Source organism: Caretta caretta, chromosome 7 (genome assembly GCF_965140235.1).
Source record: "Caretta caretta isolate rCarCar2 chromosome 7, rCarCar1.hap1, whole genome shotgun sequence".
NCBI lineage: Eukaryota > Metazoa > Chordata > Testudines > Cheloniidae > Caretta > Caretta caretta.
Window position 1 is genome coordinate 83,729,641 of NC_134212.1, and position 25,012 is coordinate 83,754,652.

At 44.3% G+C, this 25,012-nt stretch overlaps 1 protein-coding gene across 6 annotated transcripts in view; it reads right to left on the reverse strand.

Annotated features, from left to right (window-relative positions):
• Window positions 1-25,012, reverse strand: part of CDH23 (cadherin related 23) — a 520,165-nt gene that overhangs the window by 142,573 nt on the left and 352,580 nt on the right. For all 6 annotated transcript variants that reach the window (XM_048859456.2, XM_075130881.1, XM_048859457.2 and 3 more), the window contains 7 exons: window positions 21,887-21,994; window positions 17,995-18,184; window positions 14,183-14,328; window positions 12,326-12,545; window positions 6,590-6,742; window positions 3,836-3,949; window positions 2,162-2,310 (listed from right to left, as the gene is read on the reverse strand). In XM_048859456.2, the coding sequence (XP_048715413.2) occupies window positions 2,162-2,310; window positions 3,836-3,949; window positions 6,590-6,742; window positions 12,326-12,545; window positions 14,183-14,328; window positions 17,995-18,184; window positions 21,887-21,994 (1,080 nt within the window). The remainder of the gene's footprint in view (window positions 1-2,161; window positions 2,311-3,835; window positions 3,950-6,589; window positions 6,743-12,325; window positions 12,546-14,182; window positions 14,329-17,994; window positions 18,185-21,886; window positions 21,995-25,012) is intronic.

Sequence of the window (25,012 nt, forward strand, 5' to 3'; positions counted from 1 at the left end):
GTGGCACAAAAGAAGCCTGTAGTCAGGTCTATGTGGGAAACTGAGGATTCCCCTTGTATGGGAGAATGCTCAGCGCTGAAAAACTTGCACAGGGAGCTTTATACCACTTGCTCCTCACTTCCTGGTGCAGAGGGTGTGGCCAGTGCAGCAGGGCAGAGATGGAGTACAATGTACTTCAGCAATCCTGGGCCAGCAGAACAGTCCCCAGTACCTGGAAGTTAGAGGCTGCTCTAACTTCACCGGGGCTGGTTTGCCTCCTAGCCAACCCTAAGATCAGGACAGGTGGAAAGAAAATGCATTACGAGAGAGCTTCATGGGGCTTGAGTGCAGCATCATAATTCTTGGCCTTTGCCTGGAAATGGGAGGTCGAAGAGGAGTCTGCAGGTGTATGTGAATACACACTTGAGAGGGGGACGTTTCCACCCTTACCCATAAGAACCTGGGTGTTACAGGTGTCCAAGTACAGACTGGTTACCAGCCCCATAACTAAGGGTGTCTTCATTATTCCCTCAAGGCAATCAGACATGCTTTGCAATCTCTTCCCTTTTGTCCACGGGGGGTAAAGGCTGGAGTCATCCATTTTTTACTGATTATATCTTTTAAAATAGTTTGCTTCTGGATGTGGAGCTGAATTGACAGCCTGGAGAGCAGGGTCCCATATGAATTCAGAGATCAGGCACAACATGGGCAGCAACAGAGCCCAGTACTTCTTCCACGCTGCCCTGGTAACATGACTTGGCACTGATCTAGAGGGATCAGCTCTCGGGTAAAAGAGCAACTTAGTCTCCAGGCCTATTCAACCCTCGGATTCTCTACCTATGTATTTAGATGAATATGCACAGAATAAAAAGGGAACCAACTGTTATGCTCTGAGCACACTGGCATAATTTAAAAACTACCCACACATCAGAAATAATACTGCAGCATAGCTAAGGCACAGCAAAGCCATTCAGCATAACCCAGACATAAAAAGCTAAAATTCAGACAAACAAGAGCACCATTTGTGGTGATTTTTTTTCTGTAGGGTTACATGTCCACTAGGAACTACTCAGACGGAACTCCTTTCACAGATGGCACCTTTAATAAGGGCCATTAGATGATAGTGACTTTCAGTTACTACCAACCTGGGTGGGATTCAACTAGTGACCAACAGGTGAAAGGCTCCACTATTTTTTTCCCCAGTGAATCAATTTGCCATCTCCTTCTCCTCCACGTGACAGGGACAAAGCCCTGTCACCTCACTGCCCCTTTTCCAGCACTAAGAGATGCATTAAAGGCATAAGAAGGCCTCACAGTGCATACTGCAAAGACTCCTTGGTGCCCGCTCCAGAAAACATTTGGTTTTGAAGTGAGGTTGGAAACCCTCAAAGGCTGAGTGAATACATGCATTCATTCCCCAGCTCATTCAGCCATTCAGCTCTACTGATGGCTAGTTCCAAAGGGGAAACAAAAATAAAAATGAGACTCCAAACCCTTCTCTCTCTCTCTCTCTTTGAAAATTTTATATCCTCTCAGCCTGTTAGCTCACTGGGAGGAGAGAAAAGACACTGCAGCCTCAGCCAGTGTTGCAATGAAAGCGGCTCTGTACTGTGGCACTAGTTGCCTGCTATTGAGGCCTGTCTCCTTTCCTATCTCACCATGGAAAATGTTACTTTACCCAAGCAGAATGGAAACTTTCAGAGTGCAGCTCTACTGCTGCTATGTCCATAGCCACATATACCAGCTGGGCGGGAAAGAGAAGAAAGGCCAAAGAAAGAGAAAAGAAGAGGCTTTCACAAGCAGAGTTTTTTTTCCCCCTCAAGAAGTGGGGTAAAGCAGTTTCCTGTTTTTTCTCTTCCAGGGTACCCTCCCATTCCCTGCCTTGCTCAGCATCCGAAAAATGAATGACTTCACTTGCCCAGCTTACTTTCGCCCAGCCTCTCTCTGGTGTTTTTAGTCCATCAAAGGAGAGGAAGGTCTGGCTAGTGAGTGTGCAGTATGGAATAATCCTAGATTAGCAGGGAGATGGATCATAGCCAGAGGTGGAAAGACCTGTTAAGTTCTGTACATCTTTGTCTTTCCAGCTAACAGTCAGAACGTGGCAAGAGGGAAGGGAGGTGAGATTCTCTTTCACACAGTAACACTCTTCCTTTGGAGCCTGAGGGACAGGAGGGATACATGCCTGCACTATGCTGCTGGAGTCTGGGATGTTCTCAGGTACACTGGCCTCGTAACTGCTCTGAAGGAAGATAGGCCGATTGTCATTGACATCTAGTACAGTGATGTGCACAGTGGCTGTCCCAGTCCGCCTGTTCCCTGTGGGGCCATTGTCTGTGAAGAATAGAAAACACAAGGTGGTCCATCTCACCTCTTTCCTTCTCACAGACAGGAAGCACATACTTCTCTTGTTGGGTGTTCACTATTCGTTGAGGATTACATTTCTACAAGATGAAAAGGCCTTTCCTCTTCTTACGCCAAGAGGTGGGCCACAAATGAGGGAGCTCCAGTTCTGCCACACCTTCCACAGGGAAACAGACTATGGCATCATAAAAAATGCATGCACACCTACTTTCTACACGGAATGGCCAATTAATCATCCATTAAACTGAAACTGTGAAAAGAAAGAGGCCCACATTTTCTCTCTCTCTGCCCCCAAACTCTCTTTTCTTCTTCATCTTCTGTGCAATTTCAAAATCCATGCAATTATTTTTCCTTTTAAGGCAAATGTTCTTTTTCAATTAACCAAAAGAAAAATAGGAAAACAGCATCAGAGCCCAGCTCTGATGCAGCAGCATAAATCAATATGCATGACAATGCAGGAAACAAAATGACGGCATGAAAATGCAGTTTGGTTTCAAGACTCCAAGGTGTTACCATGAGCAATGAGAAATAAGAATTTAACATATTTTTAAAAACATACCTTAACACTTATCAGTTTTAAATACAGCAAACTAGGGGCCAGGAGACCTGGCAACTTAGAAAGACAGACACTCTGATAACTGCCTGAGGATCAGCGCTTATCCTTTGTTATTTCAGAAATGGTCACCAAATATCCAGCTGACTTGTATTACCAAATGCCAACGTAACCCTGCATGGGGTTCTTTGGAGATGGAAGGAGACAGAGGAGTTCCCTCTGCTTCTATAGCTAAAAGAGGGCCAAAATCCATAAGAGGGAGATAATATTATCCACAGCTGCAAACACTGGGAACTGCTGGTCTCCCAATATTGTTCCACCCCCTATATCATCTGGTTTTCACATGCATTCCAACAGTTTTCTGGTCTATAGAAAATTCCTACCTTGCCATTTATCTCCCCTTCCAAAGGCCAAGGCTCCTATAACCTAACACAGCACTGTAAGCCCTTGGTGATAATGGCCAGAAAATAGTTGGCACTGAGTTCCTTTGATCATGACAGCTGGCTCCACAGTGTTAATCTGGCAGTAAGTGAATCAGGTTTTGGCATGGCACTTTCAGACTGATCTTGTTTCACCATAATTCCATAGTGAATATTTTCATTACGGCAGGATATACAGTAACAAGAGACTGAACTGCTTCCTTACTAGAAGGAGGGCTTTCCCGCCCCGATCACAGTAGACCAGTGCAGGGAAAGCCCTGGACTGAATGAACACAAATAAAGAATCCCCCTGCCACCCAGTAAAGGCAGGTCCCTCCACACTGGGGCTGAGATATATTAACAGAAGTGGGACAGGAATCATTATTATTAAAACACATCTACTGACATTGACTTACATGGTGCTTACAGACAGTTCTCTCTCTCTCTCCAATGCACCCCAAGGAAGGCTTGTATATAACCTAAATTGATTGCTTGAATAACAAAAACTGAGGGAAATCCTTACCTATAGCCTCCAGGACTAGGGTATATGATGCCATAGTTTCTCTGTCGAGATTCACTACTGTTCTGACCACACCATCTCTGAAGCCAACACTGAACTTACCATCCTGATTTCCACCTGCAGAAAAGCAAATGAAAATGTTTCAGAGACAGAGTGAGAAAACAGACACAAATTAAACAGTGACTGGAAACCTAACCAATATATTCTATTGGGAAAACACCACAGTAAAACCAAGGAGGGCTTTCTAGTTATGGCTCCATTTAATGGATGACAACACAATTATTACGCTGTTTGGCTCTTGAGAGCTGTTGGGAAGACATGTTTTTAAAATCATTATTGCACAACATTGTCTTGTACCTACTCTGACAGATCACATGAAGAAAGCAATCTCCAGGATACTGGATAAGGTAACGCAACCAAATTATGTCAACTGAAAGAAACATAGCACGTTTCCCACGACCCTCACAGCTGCCCAATGTAATGCAATTAGCTCAATCCCTCACACTACTCAGCGCAACACATTGCTACCCAAGTAACAAACCAAATGTCACAATGCTATGAGTTAATCAGTGCAAACCAACATAGCATGTCCTGATCTGCAACTCAGTCAGATACACCAGAACAACTCCATATCTGCACTCTTTCAAAGAGGATGGGAATGTTTTATATGGTAAAGAATGAACAGGTCAATGACTGCTGAAGTAAATGGCTCCCTTTTCCCCATCCCTCCAACTACTGGCCCAGGGCCTTTATTAGACAGGTTACAGCCCCAACACAGGTTTTGGGAAATGCTGTGCTAAGTAAAGAAAGCCCAAATGGACACTTTCTGCCTCTGAAGAAAAGTGGGTTATTTCATACAATTTTCATAGTGTCCATGGGGAAATACATATGTATTTTTTTTTTCTCGCTGGACTATAGGGACTGTGGGACAAAACACAGTGCAGCTATAGTAAGAAGAGTGATCATAATGTGATGTTACTGGTTTCTCTGTGTTTCCCTCTTCATGTCCAAGTCACATGTGCTCACTTTGCAAGTCAAAGTACTGGAAGGGATTTTTTTTTAACTGCAGGTGCAGAAAACTCAGCTTGGGATGTGAAGACCAAGTCGTGGAGTTTATTTTTGGCCTTTTTCTTCACTTTCAATATTAGAGATTCTGCAACTAGAACTCAACTGACTATTTTGGTGATGAATCCAGTTTGCTCTCCCATCACACTGTTGGCTCTGCAGTATTAACAGAAACAAAAGCATGTTTGTTTCAGTAATGGGAGTGGATACAACCTCAGAGGGGGAGGGATATGGTATTTTATATAAGAAAGTGCTATTTTTACAGACATGCTTCCAACCATAAATGCACTTTAAATGAATTGTGCCTTATGACTTAGTCGCATATCTCACAGCTACACTCAGCCAATCCTCTTGCTTTCATGATGCTGAGAGGCAAGATGTGGCAGGGGGAGACCTGGAAAGAGTTCTGGTTCTGATTTAAACCAAAAACATATGAGTGAGAATCAGAATGTATAAGAAGAATGCAGAGAAGTCATGCAGGTACAGCACTTCTATCCCAGCTAAAGGATGGGACTTCTTAACAGCTAAAGCAAATACAAATTTGGGGCATCATCCTCACTTTTGTACAGAAGAGGGCGATAATGCACAACGTTTGGAACCTCTGGAGAGAGCAGAGCTTATGCATGGAACATCACTCCAAAGCTTTTCAGAAGCATGAACAACAAACTTACTGTCTTGTATATCAAAACCACACAGCAAACTCCTCAGAGAGCACCATCTCCAATAACACCTACAAACACCACAAAAACATCGCCATCAAATAGACACGTGCCACCTCTGCAAACCAAAACATCCTTCTCCACCTCTCCCATACAGAACACATCAGCACATTCACATTCCCTCTAGCTCCTCTGTCCCCATGCCATTGCCAGCATTCCCACTACTCCATGGGGGTGGAGCCATCTTAATAAGGAGTTTCAAATGTCTATTTCCCCATCCCTGGGTGTCACTGGAAGTTGTGACCAGCTGCAGCTTGTGCCTCCCCTCCAGAGGGTTGGGTCTACTCAGTGCTAGGTATAGTTGGAGTTATGACCGGAGTATTCCAGAAAAATGGGAGTGGAAAGGGACCTGAATCTAACAGCTATATCAACCGTGCCCTACGAGATAGGAGGCGGCACATTTTCATGTCAAAAAGAACAGGAGGACTTGTGGCACCTTAGAGACTAACAAATTTATTAGAGGATAAGCTTTCATGGGCTACAGCTCACTTCATCGGATGCATAGAATGGAACATATAGTAAGAAGAAATATATATACATACAGAGAACGTGAAAAGGTGGAGTAAGAGATGTCATCTTCCATGCCTGCCTGAATACAGCTCCCTTGGCAATGCTTCACCTGACCTTGCAAAGGAGACCAACAATTCCTGCTTCAAGCCCTCATGCTCATGTTGTGCAGACACACACAGCTGATTACGCTTTCAGGTTGATGAAGCATAGATAATTCTCAGCCTCAAACAGTTTTTCAGTCATTTGCAAAACATCATAGGAAAATGTAAGCAAATCAGCCTTGCAAAGCAACAGCAGGATGAAAAGCCCTTTTGGCTATCTGATTTGCATATGTTTTACCCACAGTGCTTTGCATCATGACTCTGGAACAGGTCTAAGGATGGATTGGTGTTCTCCACTGCACAAAGATTAATGGCACAGCCAAGATATATCAGAGATAAGAAAGCGTAGAAATATTTGGTACCAGTGATGAAGTAACTGAGCTCAGCATTCAGACCCACATCAGCATCAGTGCAGTTCAGACGGACCACTTTGAAGTCCCGGCGTATGTTCTCAGGTAGGGAGACATTGTAGACAGCTGGGAAGAAGGTGGGGTTCTCGTCATTCACATCCAGAACTGTAACAGACAGCGGAGGGTCAAGTATGCCCCTTGCCTATGCACCCAGTTAAATCTGCTGTTCTTAAAAGGCCACTGCCAACTACCAACCTCTTAAACTCATCCCTTCACTGGTGATTGTTCTGAACTTTCCATTTTTACAATTCCTTTATTGTTATTTATTATTTGTATTGAGGGGTTGCCTAGAGGTGCCACTCAGGATCAGGGCCCCATTGTGTTAGGTGCTGTACAAACACAGAATGAAAATACCATTCCTGCCCTGAAAGGCATACAAGAGTTTATAGTACAAGTAGTTTCTCAATCAGCACAGGACAGGAGATATTCTGAGGGACAGACATACAGAGACAGTCCCCATTGCTTCCCAGGGCAGGAGGGAAGAGAATCTGGGGCCTAGAGGTAGATGGCCTAGCCAGATCCTGATGCATGGCAGAGAGGATGCTGGGGCCTTAGGTGCAGACAAAGATCCTGCCACACACTGGACTTAAGGAACTGTGGGGTTATTTCTTAATCATGTTTATCGTAGGCTCTAAGCACCACAACGTAATTAAATGTAACATCCATGTAGGGAGAAAAATGCCAAACAGACTCACCACCATAGAATTTAACTTCAAAAAGGGAAGCCACACAAAAATGAGGAGGCTAGTTAAATGGAAATGAGAAGGAAGAGTCACAAGGGTGAAATGTTTGCAGATTACATGGAGACTATTTAAAAACACCATAATAGAGGTTCACACTAAACCTATGCACCAGATTAAAATAAACAAGCAAAAATACATCAAACTGTAAGAGGACCAAAAAACTAAAAAAACTAAAAATGCCACCATGGCGAAACAGCAGAGTGAACCAGGCAGTTAGAGGTAAAAGGGCATCCTTTAAAAATTGGAAGTCAAATACTAATAAGGAAAATAGAAAGGAGCATAAACTCTGGCAAGTCAGAAGTATAACGAGGCAGGCCAAGAAAGAATTTGAAAAGCAACTATCTAAGGACACAACAACTAACAGCAATTTTGTTTTTAAGGTACATCCGCAGCAGAAAGGCTGCTGAACCGTCAGTGGGGCCACTGGATGCTCGAGGCGCCAAGCGAGCACTCAAAGAAGACAAGGTAATTGAAGAGAAGCTAAACTAATTCTTTGCATCGGTTTTCCCTGCAGAGGATATGGGGGAGATTCCCACAGGCAAGCCATTCTTTTTAGGTGACAAATCTGAGGAACTGTTCCATACTGAGGTGGCAACAGAGGTGGTTTTGGAACAAACTGATACATTAAACAGTAATAAGTCACTAGGACCAGATGGTATTCACCCAACAGTTTTCAAGGACCTCAGATATGAAACTGCAGAACTACTAAGTGTTGTATGTAACCTATCACTTAAATCAGCCTCTGTGCCAGATGTCTGGAGGGTAGCTAATGTAACACTTGTTTTTAAAAAAGGCTCCATAGGTGATCTTGGCAATTTCAGCCTGTTAAGCCTAACTTTTGTCAACCAGACAAAATTTGGTTGAAACTATAGTAAAGATCAGAATTATCAGACATAGAGACAAACACAATATGCTGGGGAAGAGTCAACACTGCTTTTGTAAAGGGAAATCATGCCCCACGAATCTATTAGAATTCTTTGAAGGAGACCACAAATATGTGGACAAGAGTTATCCAGTGGATATAGCGTACTTGGACTTTTAGAAAGCCTTTAACAGGGTCTTGCACCAAAGGCTTCTAAGCCCTGGTCTACACTAGGACTTTAGGTCGAATTTAGCAGCGTTAAATCGATGTAAACCTGCACCCATCCACACGATGAAGCCCTTTATTTCGACTTAAAGGGCTCTTAAAATCGATTTCCTTACTCCACCCCTCACAAGTGGATTAGCGCTTAAATCGGCTTTGCCGGGTCGAATTTGGGGTACTGTGGACACAATTCGACGGTATTGGCCTCCGGGAGCTATCCCAGAGTGCTCCATTGTGACTGCTCTGGACAGCACTCTCAACTCAGATGCACGATTGTTTGCCGTTGCTCTGACGCAGGGAGGGGTGACTGACAACACGGCTTACAGGGTTGGCTTACAGGGAGTTAAAATCAACAAAGGGGGTAGCTTTACATCAAGGAGTATTTCAGGCAGGACTTCAGGGTGGGTTCCAATAAGAAATGGTGGTGCACCTAAGTTATTGTTCTTATTGGAACAAGGAGGTTAGTCTGGCCTCTGATTGATACATGGCTAGATTTACCTCGCTGTACCTTCTCTGTGAGTGACTGCAGTGTGACCTAGAGGAATGAGTCCCCTAGACGGGGGGCTGGGGGGTTTGCAAATGAGTACAAAACAAATCTGGTCTATTTCTTGTTTTGATACACTCCATCTATCTTTTACATCTTTGGCTGGCAGCAGACGGTGCAGAAGGACTGCATGCCATCCACATCTCATGGCTGCTCGGCAGAAGTTGGTACAATAGGACGGCTAGCCATCCTCATCTCTTGTCTGCCCGGCAGAAGATGATGCAATAGGACTGCTAGCAATCCGTATCGCCTGCCTGCTCACCATAAGATGGTTCAATAGGACTGACTGCAGGACTAAAGAGAATGACCTGATGAAGTCACTCCAAATTTAGTCCCTGCGCCCATGTCTGCCCAGGCACTCCTGATTGACTTCACAGAGGCGACCAGGACACCTCGGACATGACGATGACGGCTACCAGTCCTATCGCACCGTCTGCTGCCACAAGGCAATGGGTTGCTGCGACTGTGTAGCAATGCAGTACCGCTTCTGCCAGCACCCAGGAGACATACGGTGACAGTGAGCTGAGCGGGCTCCATGCTTGCCGTGGTATGGCGTCTGCACAGGTAACTCAGGAAAAAAGGCGCGAAACGATTGTCTGCCCTTGCTTTCACGGAGGGAGGGAGAGAACGGGGGCCTGACGATATGTACCCAGAACCACCCGCGACAATGTTTTAGCCCCATCAGGCATTGGGATCTCAACCCAGAATTCCAATGGGCAGCAGAGACTGCGGGAACTGTGGGATAGCTACTCAGAGTGCAACACTCCGGAAGTCGACTCTAGCCTCGGTACTGTGGAAGCACTCTGCCAAGTTAATGCACTTAATGCACTTAGAGCATTTTCTGTGGGGACACACACACTCGAATATATAAAACAGATTTCTAAAAAACCGACTTCTATAAATTCGACCTAATTTCATAGTGTAGACATACCCTAAGGAAACCAAGCAGTCATGGTGTAAGAGGGAAGGTCCTCTCATGGATCAGTAACTGGTTAAAAGGTAGGAAATAAAGGATATGAATAAATGGACAATTTTCACAGTGAAGAGAAGTAAAGAGCAGGGTTCCCAAGGACCTGTACTGGGATCAGTGCTGTTCAACATATTCATAAATGATCCGAAAAAAGCGGTGGAACAGTGAGGTGGCAGAATTTGTAGATGATACAAAATAACTCAAGATAGTTAAGTCCAGAGCAGATTGTGAAGAGCTAGAAAGGGATCTCACAAAACTGGGTCACTTGGTGACAAAATGGAAGATGAAATTCAATGGTGGTAAGTGGAAAATAGTGCACATTGGAAAACATAACCCTAATTATACATACTGTGACAGGGTCGGGCCAGATGGCTATAGGAGAGTAATAGAAGGCAGATATTAGCCCCAGGCTAAGTAGGTCCCTTTTCCCTGGGTAAGGTAACAGGGAAGGTTCCAGAACAATCAGGAACCTTCTGGAGACAATTAAGACAGGCTGATTAGAACACCTGCAGCCAATCAAGAAGCTGCTAGAATCAATTAAGGAAGGCTAATCAGAGCACCTGGGTTTTAAAAAGGAGCTCACTTCAGTTTGTGGTGTGCGTGTGAGGAGCTGGGAGCAAGAGGCACTAGGAGCTGAGAGTGAGAACGCAGACTGTTGGAGGTCTGAGGCGTACAACCATTATCAGACACCAGGAGGAAGGTCCTATGGTGAGGATAAAAAAGGTGTTGGGAGGAGGCCATGGGGAAGTAGCCCAGGGAGTTGTAGCTGTCACACAGCTGTTCCAGGAGGCACTCTAGACAGCTGCATTCCACAGGGCCCTGGGCTGGAACCCAGAGTAGAGGGCGGGCCCAGGTTCCCCCCAGATCCTCTCAACTCCTGGTCAGACACAGGAGTCGTAGACCTGGACTGTGGGTTCAGAAAAACGGCCAAGCTGAGGGCTGCCGTGAAGCTCCAAGGCGAGCAAATCCTCCAATAAGCGCAAGACCTATCAAGGTAGAGCAGGAACTTTGTCACAATACAAAATAATGGGATCTAAATTAGCTGTTACCACTCAAGAAAGAGATCTTGGTGTCACTGTGGATGCTCCCTGCGAACATCCACTCAATGTGCAGCAGTCAAAAAAGCTAACAGAATGTTAGGAACTAGTAGGAAAGGGATAGATAATAAACATCATAATGCCACTATACAAATCCATGGTACAACCACACCTTAAATACTGCACGCAGTTCTCAAAAAATATTAGAACTGACAAAGGTACAAAGATGGGCAATGAAAATGATTAGGAGTAGGAACAACTTCCATGTGAGAAGAGATTAAAAAGGTTGGGACAGTTCATTTCAGAGAAGAGAGGACTAAGGGGGGATATGATAGATGTCTATAAAATCATAAATGGTGTGAAGAAAGTGAATTGGGAAGTGTTATTTTCCTCCCTCATATAACATAAGAGCTAGGGGTCACCCAATGAAATTAATAGGCAGAAGGTTTAAAACACACACAAAAGGAAGTAGTTCTTCACATAATGCACAGTCCACCTGTGGAACTCATTGCCATAGGATGTTGTGCAGGCCAAAAACATAACTGGGTTAAAAAAAGAATTAGATAAGTTCATGGAGGATATGTCCAGCAATGGCAATTTGTCAGGACGATCAGGGTTGCAATCTCATGCTCAGGGTATGTCTAAACCTCCAACTGCCAGAAGCTGGGACTGAATGACAGAGGATGGATCAGTTGATAATTGCCCTGTTCTGCTCATTCCTGCTGAAGCACCTGGCACTGGCCACTGTCAGAGACAGGATATGGGGCTAGATGGACTATTGGTCTGATCCAATATGGCTATTCTTAGGCTTATGTATGGCTATTAAGTAAACTTACATGAATTAAAACACTAGGTCAGCTCTGAGAACAAAAGGTCAGCTCTGAGAACCCAACCCCCAAGCAACACAGAAACTCAGTCCCCTTCAGGCAAAGATCCAGGTAAACAGACTGTCCTTGCAACACACCCTGAAAGGAACAGAAATGCCAGGGCAGTCAGAGCAATGGAGGAAACAAATCCACAAATCTAAGTTCTCCCCACCTCCACTGACAGTGCCATGCCTTCATTTTCTCAGTGCTCATGTCTGGGCACTGCTAGCATGAGCACCCCAGCTGATCTTACTTATGAGGAAGACATACTCCTAAACAGTGTAGGGACAGCAGTACGAGGATAGCCCCCTCCCGATGCATGGCAGTGGGGATTCTGGGACTAGGGGTATGAAAACAAGTCCTGTCCTGCCAGTCAGGTCTAGGAAAGAACGCCAAGTGTTGGCGTGAGTGTAACGGCCTTGGGATGCCCAGCCCTGCAGTCACCTCTGACAGTCAGGGTGCTGGTGGAACTCTTGGACGGCACTCCCGCATCACTTGCTACCACCCTGAGGTAATACTCGGAGATCCTCTCCCTGTCCAGCACTGCCGTGGAGTTGATGAGCCCACTGCTGCTGTTGATGAGGAAGTCCATTCGGGGCATGCCCACCTGCATGCGGTAGGTCACCTGCCCATTCAGACCCTCATCCAGGTCTATGGCCACCACCTAGTGAGGATGGAGGGGAAAAGCGAGAATGAGAAAGAAACCGACATCACACTTAGAATCATAGAATCATAGAATCATAGAATATAAGGGTTGGAAGGGACCCCAGAAGGTCATCTAGTCCAACCCCCTGCTCAAAGCAGGACCAATTCCCAGTTAAATCATCCCAGCCAGGGCTTTGTCAAGCCTGACCTTAAAAACCTCTAAGGAAGGAGATTCTACCACCTCCCTAGGTAACGCATTCCAGTGTTTCACCACCCTCATAGTGAAAAAGTTTTTCCTAATATCCAATCTAAACCTCCCCCACTGCAGCTTGAGACCATTACTCCTCGTTCTGTCATCTGATACCATTGAGAACAGTCTAGAGCCATCCTCTTTGGAACCCCCTTTCAGGTAGTTGAAAACAGCTATCAAATCCCCCCTCATTCTTCTCTTCTGCAGGCTAAACAATCCCAGCTCCCTCAGCCTCTCCTCATAACTCATGTGTTCCAGACCCCTAATCATTTTTGTTGCCCTTCGCTGGACTCTCTCCAATTTATCCACATCCTTCTTGAAGTGTGGGGCCCAAAACTGGACACAGTACTCCAGATGAGGCCTCACCAATGTCGAATAGAGGGGAACGATCACGTCCCTCGATCTGCTCGCTATGCCCCTACTTATACATCCCAAAATGCCATTGGCCTTCTTGGCAACAAGGGCACACTGCTGGCTCATATCCAGCTTCTCGTCCACTGTCACCCCTAGGTCCTTTTCCGCAGAACTGCTGCCTAGCCATTCGGTCCCTAGTCTGTAGCTGTGCTTCTCATATTAGAGCCCTGAATGTGTTGCCTTGGTCAAAATAAAATAAAAATACATAAACTTTAGACCCAGAGAGCGAGAGAGTCCATTTCCCACAGTCTCTGAGTTAAACACAAAGGGTACTTTGACTGTCACATCTGCTAGTGGTTACAGTACATAGAACCCATGGTGTGTCACATCTGTGGGGAGAGGTTTCAGGAGTGGGAGTTCTGCTACTTAGTACTTACAGAGAGTGCTTAGCAAACATCACTTAACCCCTGCACAGCTCTTAGATGGCCAGTACTGACATTTCATTTCTGCAGCTGGAGAAATGAAGGTACAGAGACGGCAAGTGACCTGCCCCAAGCCACAGCAAGAGTCAGTGACAGAGCCAGGACCTGAGCTCAGGAGTTCCCCATTTTTAGCCCTGTGCTTAAACAACTGTACACACACCTCTCTCACAGAGAAAGGGGCTAGTGAGAGACAGAGGTTGGGTGAGGAGAAAACAACCCCTTTATCACCATCACAATCGCATGTAAATTAACCTGAGCCAGGTTCCTGGCATTTGGTTAGGTCCCTAATATTGCCTGTCTTATGGAGTCTGGGGCTCAGAAATGAACGATCATTTACTGTATCCCCATTTTATACAATGCTGACTCTGGCCATATTTATCTGCGGGAGGGTACTGACTTCACAGAAGGCTCTCACCAAAATGTAGCGACGATAATCATACTAAACAGTTCCATAGGACTGGCACTTCCATAGCACTTTTACAAACGGTGGTGGTTAATACAGGTTAACATGGCTACACCACCTCTGCAAAATACAGGTTGAAACAGAAATGATGAAAGCAGCAGATTCACCTGGAAGACGGAGGAACCTGCTGGAAGGCCTTCAGGGATCTCAGCAACGAAAGGCAGGTTCTGGAAGGTGGGATCATTGTCATTGAGGTCCAGCAAATTCACAAAAACCGTGGCACTACCAGTAGCCCGTAAAGGCGGTCTCCCACCTGCAGGAAAGGCACAACTTCAATCGACAAGCAAGGTTAACGGCAGAAATCCTCCAGAACAAATGTCACTGACAGTTCTACAGGGTCACCTTTCTTTCTAGAAGGAGAGTGATGTAGGATGATTCTCCCCTGGCTGGATCTAGCAGAGATACCACTAGGACTAGAATTGGCAGGCCACGCATAAGACCGGCCATAGTGCGTCAGACCAAAGGTCCATCAAGCCCAGTATCCTGTCCTCTGACAGTGGCCAATGGCAGGTGCTCGAAAGGGAATGAACAGACAGGTTATCATCAAATGATCCATGCCCTGTCACCCAATCCCAGCTTCTGGCAAACAGAGGCTAGGGACACCGTTCCTGCCCATCCTGGCTAATAGCCATTGATGGACCTATCTTCCATGAATCTATCTAGCTCCCTTTTGAACCCCATTATAGTACTGGCCTTCACAACACCCTCTGGCAAGGAGCTCCAGAAGTTGACAGTACGCTGTGTGAAAAAATACTTTCTTGTGTTTGTTTTAAACCTGCTACCTATTAATTTCCTTAGGTGGCCCCTTGTTCTTGTATTATGAGAAGGAGTAAATAAAACTTCCTTATTTACTTTCTCTATACCACTCATGATTTTATAGACCTCTATCATATCCCCCCTTAGCTGCCTCTTTTCCAAGCTGAAAAGTCCCAGTCTTATTAATCTCTCCTCAGATGGAAGCCGTTCTATACCCCTAATCATTTTTGTTGCCCTTTTCTGAACCTTTTCCAATTCCAATATATCTTTTTTGAGATGGGTGACCAGATCTGCACGCAGTATTCAAGGTGTGGGAGTACCATGGATTTATATAGAGGCAATATGATATTTTCTGTCTTATTATTTATCCCTTTCTTAATGATTCCCAACATTCTGTTCACTTTTTTGGACTGCCGCTGCACATTGAGTGGATGATTTCAGAGAGCTATCCACAATGACTCCAAGATCTCTTTCTTGAGTAGTAACAGCTAATTTAGACCCCATCATTGTATATGTATAGTTAGGATTATGTTTTCCAATGTGCATTACTTTGCATTTATCAACATTAAATTTCATCTGCCATTTTGTTGCCCAGTCACCCATTTTTGTGAGATCCTTTTGTAGCTCTTCGCAGTCTGCCTGGGATTTAACTATCTTGAGTAGTTTTGTATCATCTACAAATTTTGCCACCTCACTGTTTACCCCTTTTTCCAGATCGTTTATGAATATGTTAAATAGGACTGGGCCTAGTACAAATCCCTGGGGGACACCACTATTTACCTCTCCCCATTCTGAAAACTGACCATTTACTCCTATCCTTTGTTTCCTATCTTTTAACCAGTTACCAATCCATGTGAGAACGTTCCCTCTAAAGCAAAATAAGCAGTCATGGGATAAGAGACTTTGGTGAGGGACTTTGTCAAAGGCTTTCTGAAAATCTAAATACACTATATCCACTGGATCTCCTTTGTCCACATGCTTGTTGACCCCCTCAAAGAATTCTAGTAGATTGGTGAGGCATGATTTTCCTTTACAAAAACCATGTTGACTCTTCCCCAACAAATTATGTTCATCTATATGTCTGACAATTTTGTTCCTACCTATAGTTTCAACCAATTTGCCCGGTACTGAAGTGAGGCTTACTAGCCTGTAGTTGCCAGGGTCACCTCTGGAGCCCTTTTTAAAAATTGACATCACATTAGCTATCCTCCATTTACTTGGTACAGAAGCTGATTTAAATGATAGATTACAGATGACAATTAGTAGTCCTCCAATTTCACATTTGAGTTCCTTCAGAACTCTTGGGTGAATACCATCAGGTCCTGGAGACTTATTACTGTTTAGTTTATCAATTTGTTCAAAAACCTCCTCTAATGACACTTCAATTTGGGACAGTTCCTCAGATCTGTTACCCAAAAAGAATGGTTCAAGTTTGGGAATCTCCCTCACATCCTCAACAGTGAAGACTGATGCAAAGAATTTATTTAGTTTCTCCACAATGTCCTTATCTTTGAGAGCTCCTTTAGCATCTTGATCATCCAGACTTCAGATACTGGGTCTCCATGCTGGAAACTAATGTCAGAGCTAGTTGACAGTTTAAAATAATCCCCTGGGAACAGCAGACAACATGACGACAATATGTGTATGTGGTTGCAGAACAAAAAATGTCTATGTTCACATGCATCCGATGAAATGGGTATTCACCCATGAAAGCTTATGCTCCAATACCACTGTTAGTCTATAAGGTGCCACAGGACTCTTTGCCACTTTTATGTTCTTAAATGATCCCCATCATACAGCGCACCTGAAAAATGTGTGCTGGTGAAATTAACACTGTGCAGTAGTAATGCAAACATGGAAGGGACAGGATTAAGGCTTACATACAACCTTACTTTGTCATTTCCTGACTTTTGAGTACTTAGCTGTGCAACTAAAAAAACAACGGTCCTCATAGGATCTTCTTTTCAGAGAAAAAGATTTATTTATTTTTAATCACTCAGCAGCCCTTTTCCCCTAAATGATTATTTAGCTAGATATCACTGGAATGTCATGCCCCATGTATCCTGCAAATCCTGCAGGAGGGAGCCTCCTCTCCTGCAGACCTTATGTGCTGTGGCATGCTTGACTTCAGAGCAGTCCCCTGTGCCCCAGGGATCTCACAAGCCTCACAGAAGAGACACCAGCCTGGGGCTGCAGCCCTCGTGATATAGAACACAGAAGCAGGGTTTCCCTCTTGCACATGACAGCAGCTCCCCTTGAATGGCGTGCAGTAGCAGAGGTCCCCTCCTGCTGACCTCCTTCAGTCTGCAGAAGAGGAGCTCCTCTCATATCCTTCTTATGGGTGGGAGGAGGTTTGTAAAAGCCCTGCCGCAAACCCTTACAGAGAATGCCTGGGTTGGGGCAAAGGCTCTTAAAGTTTCCCTAACTTTTACTTTGTAGGACCCAGTTAAATTAACCACGTGTGCAAACACCACAGCCTTCGCCAGCTGCACACTCTACACGCTGAGTGAGCAAATCCTTCCGAAACACACTGTACATGCACAAAGTGCAATCTGGTCATAACTCAATGAAAGCAAACTCAGTTTTCACCATAACACTCAAAAGCACTTCTCCACAGGAAGGGTTAATTTTAGGCCAATTTCACCTCTCTCATCTAATTTGTCTGCACTATTAAACGAAATCACAAAAATTGCATTTTTTTTATATAATTGGGCAAGTATTTCCCCTCCCTCCCCATTCTTCTCCTCAGAAATGGCTCATCTATTTTGCTCAAAATAAAAAAACAAAAACAAAAACAAAAAACCCTAAATTGCCTTTAAGCAGAGACCAGACTTGGAAAATTTTAGCCTGCTATGAGAAAGTTTCAGAAAAGTACATGCAAGTGAAAACAGAAGGTTAGAATGGAAATGCTTATGTAACCTTAGCCACAGTGGTTGCTACCAGTCCTGCTATGTCAAAAACAATTATGCAACATGATAATTTAAGGGAATTCTATCATGCCACTCCAATAACTTACACTCTGCTTGATAACGGTACAAAGAGAAAAAACAGAATGCAAAAATAGACAGATCCTATATTTGGAGCAACAGGAGACACAAATGGCAAAGGCATACAGTAAGCAAAGAGAAGCAGCATGGCGCAGAATAACTGAGCTGGAGCTTACGGTCAGTGACGGAGACCACGATCTTCCTCATCAGTTCAGCTTCTTGGGGGTTTGGGTTCTCTCTATCCAACACGACCCCCGTGGTCCGGATCTTCCCCGTGGTGCTGTTGAGACTGTAGAATTTATTCGGTGGCCTGATGCTGTACACAAGGGAGCCATTCTCAGCCAGGTCAGGGTCAATAGCAACCACCTGAAGAGACCAAAGTGCAGATGTCAGTCTGCTAAATCGGGGAACCCTGTTCAGTGCAGCGCATCCACGCAGCCAACTCTTGGATCTGAGATGAAAAACTGAAAAGGAAATTAAAGGAAACCAAAAAGGAATAAAAAATTAAGTGCACTAAAGAGCTTGTGTTGCCCCATGATTTGAAAAATCACCCTCTTTAAGCATCATTCTCTTCTGTGTCATACATTTTCTGTTTTATTTTTCTCCCTTGGAGCTTTTAATTCTCAGGGATACTTACATAAAAATAAGAACTTTGTTACTTAGGACTTTACTGCTCCTGTGGCTTGTCCCTCACCTGAATTAGTATTATGTTGGTGATATAATTATTATTTTTCCAGCAACTAATTGTGATGTCAAATGCAAGATGACTTTCAGTGGGGAATAAGCAGCAGGAGCAGTGGCATGCTGAAGAAATACAGATTGTGTTTCATACAAGACATCCCTACAGCTCAAAAATAATGGAAGAGAAATATGGAACCCTTATATGGCACCTTCCATCACAGCATTTTACTGAGACTAATCAACCTGCACAGTTTCCCTGTGAAGTAGACAAGGATTATTTGCCCAGCACTTAAGTGCAGCCTCTTTCTTGGGTGGAAGGTGGGTGCTGTAACAGCAACCTCATACAACAATTTAGGAGAGTAAACAGAGAAGAATACAGCATCCAACTCAAACTGCAAGGGGAATTCAGACAGACAAATTACCCCCACAGAATTTGATATGGACACTAGGGTTAATTTACAAAAAGTTCCATCAGAGTTTTAATTGCCACAAGGGAGCAGGGCCTTGGTCTTACAGCTCATCTGTGTTGGGATATAGAAGCTGGAGCATTTGCCAACTGGCAACAGTTGATCTTTAGGAGCCAGTGGCCCAGCCCTGAAACCTCTAAACCCTGAATCTTTCTGCTTAACTCACCCCATTTTACACAGAAATCATCACACAAATGGCAGATAACATTGCCAACAGACACCACAGCAATAGCAATGGCAGAGATTTATTATTTGTATTGTGCCCCAAAACATGTTAGGTGCTTTACAATGGTGCACCTAGCACAATAAGGCCCTGACTGGGGCTCCTGAGTACCACTGTAATGCACCAAAATATGTATGCAAATAGTAATGAAGTGTACCTTAGTACTGTACTATACTATACAATGTAGGTAAAATGGATGGGATTATTGGCAGAGTGGAAATTGCAACTCTGAACATCATAGCTTTTACCAGGCCTCAAGCTCCGCACAACCTGCTGCACCCAAATAGACCAATGGTCAACAAGTCCAGTACCCTGTCTCTGAGGATCACCATTGATGGAAGCTTCATAGTAACAAAGAACACAAGAATATTTAGAGATGGAAGGAAGCCCATCCAGCCCCTGCCCAGTTAATGTCTGTCCACGTGATCTAAGTGTCTGTTCTAACTCCTTCAGGCGTGTACTTACAAGTGCAGAGATCCAGTGGCAGAGCAAAGGGTTACAAAGCAATATGCCATAGGAATCACCACCTCCGTTTGCCTTTATCAGCCACAATGCTTCATTTTAATTACACAGGAATAAATTATATTTGCTCAGCATAAATAATAATAATTTAACACATTATTAATCCCCTCTGCTTTCCCTTATCCTGCTGCCGACAGATTCTTCCCAATAGGAACAGATGCAGAAGGAGCCACAGCCATGTGTCCAAGTGAATCGTGCACTCAGAAAGCATAGCTTGCTCCCCCATGGGGAAGGGGAAGCAGATAGGCCAGCTAAGGTGATGCAGAGTTAATTTCTGCAAGGTGGGCTTGGAATGGAATCTATTCTCCCTCCCGCTCCAAGATTAATGTTTCACTACAGGATTTTTTCCCCAGTCTTTCCTGTTTGATGATTTTGTGGATTCTCTTCACTTTTCCCTCATTTATTTTCTGTTTCACGCTCATCATTTTTCTCCCAGCGTGATGGAAAATAATTCTCTCTCCTCCTTTCTTTTATTTTGCTGAAGAGATTTGAAAGACTTTAAATCAATGCCTTTCAGAGAGGTCCTTGAGGGAGATCACAGGCGAGGCTAGGAAAGCAGAAGTTAGCCAAAAACATTGTTTTAAAGACACACACACACACAGAGGAAAGATTGCAACATGCGTGGGGTGGAAAGCATGGCTGCAGTTCAAGGACTGTGTTCTCCAAATGGACTTTCATGCCTTTATAATCATATCAGGGCCCAGATGCACAGTGGAGGACACAAAGTTCAAGTCCCATATTGCACATGGATCAGATTCCAGCCTCATGCTGTAGAGAGCCTGCGCTATCTCTAAGGAAACTGCAGTGATTGGTGTAGTCTCAACATGTTAAACTCTGATCCTTCAAAGACTTAACTTTCTGCACTGTAACAACAGTCCTATTAGCTTTAATGAGATTACCTACTGAACATAAAGCTAAGCACGTGTATAAGTCTTGGCAAAATCAGGGTTTTAGATTGCTAAATTAATATTTACTAGAGGAAGCAGGTACATGGGATAACTCCAGGCTATATCCTCAGCTAGTGCAAATGGACAAATCCACCTAGGGCAGTGGAGTTACACTGATTTACACCAGCTAAGGACCCACTTTTCAATTTTCATTTTTTTAAAATGAGAAGTATCTGCCATGGTGCTGAGATCTTCATAATTTTAAACCGCGCTGGGGTCCCTGAATGGGAGCTGCCATTTCACTGGCACTTTCCAGCAAGAAAGCCAATCAGCTGATAGAGTCCCCTCTTCTGCAGTGGAATCTACTCACGCAGACCCTCTCGCCCACATGGAGTCCCACTGACGTCAAGTAGCTTGAGACAAAGCAACTGCTATTTAGTAGATAAATGAGTGAAATGGCTGGGGACTTCTGTTTTAAGGTCAATAATGATATTTATTAGAAAATGCTACAAAACATTGTGGAGACATTTAAACCATTGTTAAAACAAAACATTGTGGAGACATTTAAACCATTGTTAAATTAAACAAGAAAATCCTTTAATAGGCAGCAGATTTTGGCTTTAATCAGCCAGGAAAGCCTCTAGCCTTGTTCCTGTATTCATTTGCTAAACAGCAGTACAAACTTTCTCAGCAGACGTGCAAGATGGTGGCTGTTTCATTTATTATGGTTAATAACAATTTAACCTTATTGGTGATTTATCCAACCAGATGATGTGGTTATTGCATTTTTACAATCAATGTGCAGTTTTCCTTTCAACAAAGGCCTGTTAACTCCATGACTTTAAGCACCAGGATTTCCTTTCTGTATCCCACTTTCTGGCCACGTGAACACCACTGGATTAAAGGAACAGACTTCTTAGAATACCTATTCTCTGCATTGTGCCAAACACAGTGAATGTGGCGAAAATGAATTTGGCACAGTGTGCCAAATCCTGCCTGGGAGAGTGCCAGGGCTGGCATGATGGAGGGGACCGGAGATGGCTGGTCAGGATGGAGAGATATATATACACAATGGTGCTGCAGGGCTCAGGGCTGGTATAGCAGGACTGAGGTACCCTGGCAGCTCTGTGAGGCAGAAGCATGCACAGATCTTTGTCTCCAGTTAAACGCATCAGCCCTTCAATAGTACATATGCTAAAAGTCAGTCCAGACAGCACAAAGATTAAAACTAGTTTCTTTGTGCTTCTGGATTCAGAGGGTGCATTCTGTTGGCTGTCATGGCACATACCGTTGTGACATCGGAGTCTGGGGGGGTCATTTCCACCAGGTTAATGAAGTACGGATCATCCTTCCACATGGGATAGTTATCGTTAATGTCCAGCAAAGTGATGTTCACCTGCAAAATGATAAGTGTGAATATGGACTCTCCTATCCAGTAAGCAGCACGGTATGACCCTAGAGTAGCTGCAAATCTACCTCAGTGCTTCTGCATATTCATGTCAGATAGGGTTGGGCTTACAATGTCTGACCCTGGTCCCTTCACCTTTCCCTCTGAGCCAGTGTCACAAATGAGGTCATTTTAGCAAGACGGCTGTCCCTGTGGGTAGCTCCGAAATGATGAGTGTAATTAAAAGGATTTCTTCTTAAAGCCAATTCATTGTCTCTACCAGACGAGAAGGTGCTTCTCACCATGCACCGTTTCAGGAGCACTGTGCTGAGTGCCATGAGAGCTTCTCCATAAACACTGCTGTCTAGAGCCAAGTGAAACAGTCACAACAAGTACAGAAATTTGACCAATTCGGCCAATCTCTGATGTTTTCATTATTTGAACTTATTTGCTGAATAGTCTCAGTCTGTATGTTGGGTGGCATGTTCCATATCTGAAATCCGAAGAAAGTTGGTTCGTTTTGTATGGATATATAGGTCGAATGGCGCGGTTTCCTTTCCTTGACTGGACAAGCATAACACTTTGATTCAGGTTTAGAGTGAATCCTTGCACTGATGAATTCAGAGTGAGTTTTACATGAATATTCTTCTACATTCCCTTAAAAGTTGCTGTTTCCACAAACATTCCTATCTGTGAACTCGCTGAGTAGGACAGTGGTTTGGGCATTTTCCATACTGGGACCCCATGTTACAACAGAAGAAAACTGCAGAATTCCTAATGCCTAGTCATAAAGGGAGGGTTCTTGTGACCGTTGGGCTAAGAACCACACACAAGCAGACTCATGGAAAATGGACACTGAAGGCACAGAGAAAGGGAATTTGTTTGAACATGCAAACAAATATTTGCAGGACATTTTTTACACTCTTCCCCAAACTCTCACCTTTCCTGGGCTCTGGTCCACATACTCCCTGCTATGGCCCAGAACCAAACAAATCCTGGTCACCTTACATGAACGGCCCCAGTAAGTCAATGGCACTAATTCCACAAGTAAGGCCAACAGGATGTAAACCTAAACTGGACCTCCAGATGTTGCAGTTTGAGGGAGGCCAAGGGGAGCTGCCTGAATTCCTATGGCAGGCAGTGCAATGCAAGATAGCCAATGCTGGTAAGGGCTGTAGCTGGGGTGCCATTGTTCATTACAACTGCCCTATTGTAGCAAAGTTAGCCATTCTCCATTTGAAAAAGTTTTGGCAGGGCTGAGAGCAGCTGCTTCCCTCATAAACTCTAATCAGAGACACTACAAGATGCAGTCTGAGCAATTTCCTTGATCTCTCACTACCCTGATAAATTATTTACAGAGTTTGAAATTCCCATTAATTTAGTGGCCTGGGGCTGCTGCTTATTGAACAGGGCATTTTACTGTATTTCTGAAAGTTCTCTTCCCAGTAAGGCACCTAACTCAGTCATTGTGGCGGGATGTAGGGATCACAGGGGAAGAATGTTAGGAAAGGGAGGAAAAAGCAAAGAACAAGACCATTAAGTGAAAGAAGCAAGAAGGGAATGAGCGAGGGATAGGCAAGGGGTAAGAGAACATGGATGGGGGGTGCAGAGCAGGGAGCAACAGAGAAGCAGAAAAGGGTACAGAATACAAAGCAGGAAGAGAATGTCTCGCTGAAGTGTTAACTTTTTTTTCCAATGTAAGAAAAGGAGGTGGCTGGGGGTGGGTCCACAGGGTCCAGATGGCTCATGGGATTTGGCGGTGGGATGCAGAGCCTTTCACACGCTAGCTCTCCGGTTTAAATCCAGGCCAAGTCAAGAGCGATCAAAATAAAAAGTCTCAGAGGGGAAGAATAAATAAAAGGGGAGGAGGGACAACAAGAAAAGGCCTGCCCAGCGCTTGGGTTAGTGAAAGTACATCTATACATTTATGTGCACGGTTCTGCTTCCAGCTTCACCTTGGGGCTGTGTGGAAAGGTCCCATGTTTCTGCAAATCTGTGAGGGATGGAGGTGATGGCAGAAGGTTGCTGCTGAGGAAACCTGAATCAAAGTGTAGTTTAGCTTTGGGAGGGTGACTAGGCTAACTGGGCAGGCACAGAGCAAAACACTGTCAGGTAACCACTTCTATTGAATTTCAAGCCCTGGTTCATGGGGCACCTTTCTTTTTAAACACAAACCCTCCTAACATTTCCAGTACATTTTTCCTTAGTGCCAAATCCCACTCTTTTAGTCCTCACACACACCAGAAAGCAAACATACATACATATACACTGACTGTAAACCAGCTGTTGACTGTAACAGCTTTAAGAGTTTTAACCAGCTCTTACAAGCTCTCTCTATTATCATTCATGTGCAAGAGAATACACAGTGGGGATGCAGGAACCCTATCATGCCTGTCCCAGCATTCGGGGCTCAGACAGCTGTCCCCAGCTGCTGGTTGCTTCTACAATATCACTCCAAAGCTCAAAGAGATGCTAAGTCAAGATCAGGATTTTAAGATTAGCAAATATTCTCCTAAAACAAACCAAAGCAAACCGTGCATGTGTCTATTTAGCTCAAAAGGAGACTGAGGGTCAGATCACGCAATTCAGAGAGATGCACATTTGTTCAGCCACACGCAGGTGGAACATGGGTGCCATCCAGTGGTAGGTCAGGAGAATCTTAAGTTTGTGGTCTCCAGGGCTATGCCAGGCACTGTTTTCTATTTAAGGCACAGAAGAGGTTTGTTAGGTGAAGCTCAGACGTGTATTCCCAATGGATATCCCGGAGGATTTGCACATGGGGCCTGCTGAGGGTATGCTGAATCACAAGCATAGGCTCTTTAGGGCTGTTTCATAACATCTGAGAAAGAAAAGACCTAGCAGATCAATTGCTCCATTACCTAGGGGCAGATGCAGGATTGTTCTCTACAGCACATTCTCTCTCTTTCATGTGCTTTCCAGTCCCATTTTAAGGCCCCAAGCTTACACTGCTTCCTTTGCGATATTAACCCACAGCTAAACTGTTCCCTTTCTCCCAGGTGCTGTTCT